The sequence below is a fragment of the Arachis ipaensis genome, chromosome B07 (assembly GCF_000816755.2).
Source record: "Arachis ipaensis cultivar K30076 chromosome B07, Araip1.1, whole genome shotgun sequence".
Lineage (NCBI taxonomy): Eukaryota > Viridiplantae > Streptophyta > Magnoliopsida > Fabales > Fabaceae > Arachis > Arachis ipaensis.
In genome coordinates this window covers 124824407-124830859 of record NC_029791.2, presented here as the reverse complement: position 1 = coordinate 124830859, position 6453 = coordinate 124824407, and the positions used below count along the sequence as shown (strand labels likewise).

Sequence of the window (6453 nt, the reverse complement as noted above, 5' to 3'; positions counted from 1 at the left end):
TATGACAACTAGTAAATGGGTAAAAAAATTCATGAAAATCCAAAATTCAGGTCATAATTAATTATTTAATATTGTTGTTATGCATAGGAAGGATGATGAATGAAACTGAAAATGAGCATGCAGTAGGCACTAGGCACCGTTGCCTTACTACATAACGTTAAAAGGGGTCCCACGTGGGGTCTTTGGTCCACCTTTGGACCCTGGGGTCCTTCTCATTCCAACATTCGAACCACCACCTGACCTAACTATTTTTCTTTCTTTTCCTTTTCCTCTCATTCGAAGGAACCCCCATAGTCAAATCAAACCCCAAAACCCAAAACCTCACACCAAATTTCATTTTCACCGATGGGTTGGGTACCAAGATTCAACGCAAGTCGTATATGGCTACCTGCATTTCTCTTCTCTCTTTTCATCCTTTTCTTCACTCCCACTATCCCTCGCTCCCACAACCACCACCATTTCGTTGACATGCGCAATCTTCTCGGTAACCACGCTCGCTTCAATCTTCAACCATATTAATCACTTCTCTTGTTTTTGTTTTCCTTCTTCTCATCGTTTCAGCTTCTCGCTCTTTTGCAGGAGTTCCCAACACCATCAATGTCATCACAAATTTCCCTTTCTTAGTTGTGGGTGTTCTGGGCTTTGTTCTAGCCCTCGATGGAGCTGTCTTCTACATAAGGTTTTCCACTATTCTTCTCGCCATTTTAACTAAAATTGCTACGATCGCTGTCTTCAGATGATAGCAGTCCTTTTTTTTCAGTTCTCAAGGAGAAGTCTATGCTTGGGTAGTATTCTATGCTGGAATGGTAGGCGTGGCTTTTGGTTCTGCTTATTACCATTTGAAGCCTGACAACCACCGTGTGTTGTGGGACACTTTACCGGTTGGTATTGCAGACCAAGTGTTCGACGTTTATTCTCTGATTCTTATCCCTTTTTTTTTTTATACTCTGTGGTGTTTGAGTTTAAGTAGTAAATAGAAGACATTTTCCAACTGCATGATGGATTCGTTTTGATGAGAGGCTTTCTGATTAAACTAACACATTAACAGTAGATACTTTTGATGGTGTAACGAATTTTCAGTTCCATATGCCACTCACCGAATGGAATACTCGTAATTTAGCTATGGAAATTAACAAATTTCATACTTGTTCTTGTACTAGTTTTCCAGTAACTCTGTCTAAATGCATTTTTTTTCCTTTACAAAGTTGCAATAATGTCTGGGAACTGCTATTCTTGCATCTCTTTTCACTCAAACGTTCACTGGTTTTGTCAATGCCAGATGATGGTGGCATTTTCTTCGCTTTTTTCTGCATTGGTTGTTGAGAGATTCGGCCAGAGGATCGGGTTGTTCTGCCTGTTTGCACTCATTTTTGCTGCCGTTCTTTGTGTAGTTTATGAACGGTTAGTTCTTCTTTTCCTTACATACTTTAAAATTGCTGTTTCTGTCTTTGAATTCATTCTTCAAGTCAAGGTGCTGAAACAGTATGAGTATCCCAGTTTTCGTCTGAATTCTGTCTTCTAGTTGGTTGCAGAAATTATAATGACATTCGGTTCTGCATGATATTCCAGTTGACTCTTCCTCTAGCTATTCCAGTAATAGCATTTATGTATAGCTCCAAGTACACTCACTCAAGATATTGGTTTCTGGCTACAGGTAATCTCATAGACGTTTGTAATGCTTTGGTTTTAATTTGCTTTATTTAGTGTTTGCTCTGTCGACTGCCATCATTGCCTTGATGAAATAGCAGTAGGAACAGGAATAGGAAACTCTAAGAAAAGAAGTAAACTCTTATGCCATTCACAGCTTTATATTTTCTACCAAATGAACTTTGGTGGGTACCTTACATAAACTGTATAATTGTATATATGGGAAAGGAAGATGTCACTCCACTTGTTGGTCACACTGCTAATGCCCTATATAGTGGACGCTTAAGGACTTCTTCATTTGAATGGAAACTAGTGGTATTTTCTTACAACAGGGTGGATTTCATGTAATGATGTAGCCAGTTTGATAGGGATAGGGATAAGATAAAGGGTCAAGTATTAAGATATTCTGTTTGATTATGAAAAGAAAAATATAACTCTTATCAAAGATGCACTAATCAAGAGGAAGTCAATAATATTGGGGTTATCATAGTTGTGATGAATTCTAGTGCGTGTAAGACTATAGTCCCCTAAAATGAGTTTGGTTTCAGGGTTTGCCTTAGCTATACTACCACTATGCCTGGTTCTGTAGCTTTTAGGACAAGTTTCTGTGTTTTGAGTTTATACTAGCCCTCAGGATGGATCACTCTATATATATTTTTTTTCTCTGATTTTGAGGGCATACTTGTGTCTTAATGTCTGAATGAGAGCTAGCTTGATTGTTTTTTTAACTCCTTGTTGCATTTTGTATTATACTTTCTTTTCCCCTTATTTGTCCCATGAAACATTCTTCAGTTGTGTTGTGACCTGCTGCCCCCTATAAGCGATATGTTCCTTTCTGTTGCACTGTCCATGAATGATGTAAATTTTAAGGAAAACAAGACAGCTGTTAACATACAAGTTCAGGAACTTAAATCTTGGTCATGACCTTGAGTAATAGGCTATTACTAATACCCATACATACCATTCATTTTTGTGGTAAGCTTTGAAGCTTGAAATGTTTTGGCACAGGTATTTATCTGCTAGCCAAATTTGAAGGCGCTACTGACAAGAAACTTTACCATGCAAATAACTACATTATCAGCGGGCATTCTTTGGAACACTTATGCTTGTCGTTGATCCCAATTGTGCTCAGCATAATGCTCATCTACAGGGAATCTAAGTTTCAAAGGTTTTTGATCAAAATGCCTTGTAACTCTTCTGATTTCGCATAGAGAAAAACTCTTGTTCTATAATAATCTGTTGGCTTGATGACAGGTTAGTTGATCTTAAAGATCGACATCAAAGAGGAGGAGTGAATGATGATTTTTCAACTGAGCTATATATGGCTGAGACTTTGCAGCACACTGAGCAAGTCAAAACAAACTAGATGAAACTCTCTTCCATAACTTTGAAAAACTAACAATTTTAACTGTCTAGTAGTGTCAAATTCCTTTGTTTTCTATTGTAAAGGAATCATAGTTGACACTTACCTGCATTAATTGTCGGCCATATGGATGATGGATGGGAGAGCTCGTGCATTCTACGACATGATAGAGGTCCTTAGGTGACAAACAAGTGTGTGTCTGACACGCATTGTTTTTCTCTTTGTCGTTGAGATCATTGCCCTTGTCAGTCTTGGAACAGTTGATTGTGAGGCATTGGAGACTTTGTATTCTAGTCTTATTATTAGAGTAAATGTCTTTTCCAATCCTTAACCATTATCCCGAAGTAATTAGTCTAAGTGGCCGTGTGAATGGTGACCTGCAGACATGTTAGGGACCGCTTAATCCAATAACGGGTGCGTAGACCAATTACTTGGATGATTCGGGACCGGTTAGGGATTTTCGAATTGTGGAGAGGTGCTTTGTCTTTGGAACAAATGGTTAGGGATCGAAAAAGACAATTACTCCTTATTATTATTGGTCTTATTTTTACTCATTCGTTTTCTTGTTGGAAGTGAGAGAGTAACTAACATAGGGAGAAGAACGAAGATTATTTACTTGTATGTTCTTAGAGTATATTTAATGCGTATTTGGGTACAATTCATTAGGAAAGATGGCTGTAAATGTTTCTGATGCGTTGTGATTGACATAAGCCTGTGATCTTGTATGTTTTCTTGTGACCATTTGATGATCGATAAATCCAAGAGGGTGGCATCAAAGGCTTAACACTAACAAAGGTTGTAGCACGTGTAGGAACTTGAGGTGCTTTGGAAAGATATGCGTGCTTCACATGCCGTTGCTTTGTCCTTTTGAATAGCCTTTTGTGTGTTCTTATTTGATGGCTCCTAATATTATTCACAATCATGTGGCTGTACCAGCATATACATTATACACAATAATTTATTTGTATTACATTCGGTGATCTTTGGTTTCTTTAGGTGGGTTCACAAGTTTGAGAATATCAGCTTTCAAAATTCCTCCTCTTTATCTATTTTGAACTCATGGATAAGAAAAAATTTAAAAATCTTAAATACTCTCTTCTATTTTCTTTCTTTCCCTTCCATAACATTTGCTTTCCTTTTCCTCACAATTCGCAAATACACCCTTGGGGTCTCTTTCCTTCTCCATCTTGCCAAGGAGATCAATTTTTTCAAAATATACTGTCTCTATTTTGAAGTCTCCAAAGAAAAGGTTGCTTCTGATTACAAGAGTGACTGATATCAGCAAATTAGAAGTAAAAGATGACTCCTTGGATAAACAATAAAAATGGAAGTTTGCCAATTTGTCACGACATAAAAGTTTTTTGTTGAATCTTTACTGCATCCCTGAAATCTTATTTCCAAAATTTTCAGGCTCTTAAACATGCCAATTTTTGCAACGATAAATTTATACTCCCTGCATTTACAAAAAATTATCACGTTTCACAAAATTGGTTTATAGATGTGTTTAAATTGGCAGACTTCCTGACCCAAAAAAAAAATTGGCAGACTTCATTGCACCCTACCCTATCCAAAATTAAGTAAAAGAAAGAAAGTACAACACAGTTTTTTTCTGCCGTTTTCATAATTATATATTGTAAAAGGATTTAGTCAGCGTTATCGGTATACTATTTATTTTGTTAAAATTAATTTTAAAATATAAATAATTTTATTTCTAACTTTTAATTAAAATTAATTAGGTATATGTTCGTCATGTGCAAATCAGGCGCACAGTATAATACTATATACGTAGCTGTACTCAATTTGTTGATATCAACTCATTCGTCCATTTAAAGAAGTGTTCGAGGTTCTCATCTTATGCATAGTTAGCAATTGATTTATCGGATTAGGAGATACATGCATAACCAAAAAATAAAAAAAGAAATTATGTGTAATGTAGTACAAGATGATATGCACACACAAAAAATTAACTATCAACAACTGATTTTGATATATACACCGATTTTTTTTTTTTTTTTGGTCATTACAACACAACATATCCACACAATACACTCACACACACTAATGGTTTTTTTTTTTTTTTCACTAATAGAATTTGAACCCAGATGTGATTATTTAGGAGACTTATAATATGCTCTACTTGAACCAAGCTTCCAACCTATATGCACCGACTTTGATGTAAACTAAACTACTGAAGCACAGTATATATGTAACTAAACCAAGAGCACACACATATGTTTATTGTGGGGGTTGGTATAGTTGGTCATAGTAAAAAGTATGCACGCCATTTTGTACAAAAAGAAAAAAAGGACCCCACTTAAAATTTGAAATAATGTAAATCCAAGTGTCGGCAGTCTAAAATAAAAGAGTAGAGTTTGGATATCCCTCACTCTATCTATACAAAATAGTAACAAAATACTTGTCATCATGCTCTTTAAATAATATATACACTATATAATGATCAATTCAATTTAGCAACAAAGAAAGTACTCGAGGAGGAGACGATAAATGAATTAAAAAGGTAAATATCCAAGTGAGAAGTGGACCACCAAGTGGGTTGGGAAGCAAAGGTAATAATTGGCTTTGGAGTTACGCATATGCAACAATGAATGAATGCGATTACTAAACTATACTTAGGGTTACAGGGTCAATTGTCAATCTCTAATATAATCAGCACTGACTCAGATTTTACAGTTTCGAGATGAACTTATATATAAAACCAACAACATGCAATATTATTGGTTAAATAATAATAGATAGATGTAAATATAATATAGTTTTTTTTATCCTCCATATCTTTTAATCCAACAAGTTAAGGACTAATTCGTCGCAGATCTGAACTTCATTTAAGAGATTGTCGCTGGCCAATAAATTACTGCATGCATAAGCCGAGATAAAAAATAGTTCTTTTGAATGCAGTAGTTGAGATAAAAACCATTATAGTATTTTTGAAGTGATTATGAGTTTCCAATTCAATTCACGAGTTCTATAAAAAGTCTGACAAGATTTTAATGTTTGGAATTGGACATATTGGAACATTGATATTAGTAGGTGTGCTCCTTAAATTTATTTTTCTAAATTAGATAAATAATAAGTTTTCTTTTTCTTTCAAAGATTAAAGACAAAAAAGAAAAAAATATCTCAAATAAATAGTTATTGTGAAAAAAAAAAAAGAAACAGCATGATATATGGAACCTTACGCTGATAGCAAGTTGGCAAGCTGCTACTGCATTCTTTTTGGAAATTTCTATAAAATATAGGAAGAATTTTTAGTGTATCTAATCAACTTTTAAAACAATTGGAATATTAATGTTTCAGAAAATATAAACCACCATTTGATTTTGACAAATGAAAAGTGGATTTTTTTTGTAAGTGGGCTAAGCATAAAATGTTATACTGTATATTACATAAATACATAACAGAAATTTTATTTATATTATCTTTTC

At 34.8% G+C, this 6453-nt stretch overlaps 1 protein-coding gene across 1 annotated transcript; it reads left to right on the top strand.

The window, feature by feature from the left end:
- LOC107606318 lies at window positions 216-3343 on the top strand. Its single transcript, XM_016308363.2, has 7 exons — window positions 216-484; window positions 580-679; window positions 761-881; window positions 1280-1401; window positions 1533-1654; window positions 2656-2815; window positions 2902-3343. The coding sequence occupies exons 1-7, from the start codon at window positions 346-348 to the stop codon at window positions 3011-3013; spliced, it is 876 nt and encodes a 291-aa protein (XP_016163849.1). The 5' UTR covers window positions 216-345; the 3' UTR covers window positions 3014-3343.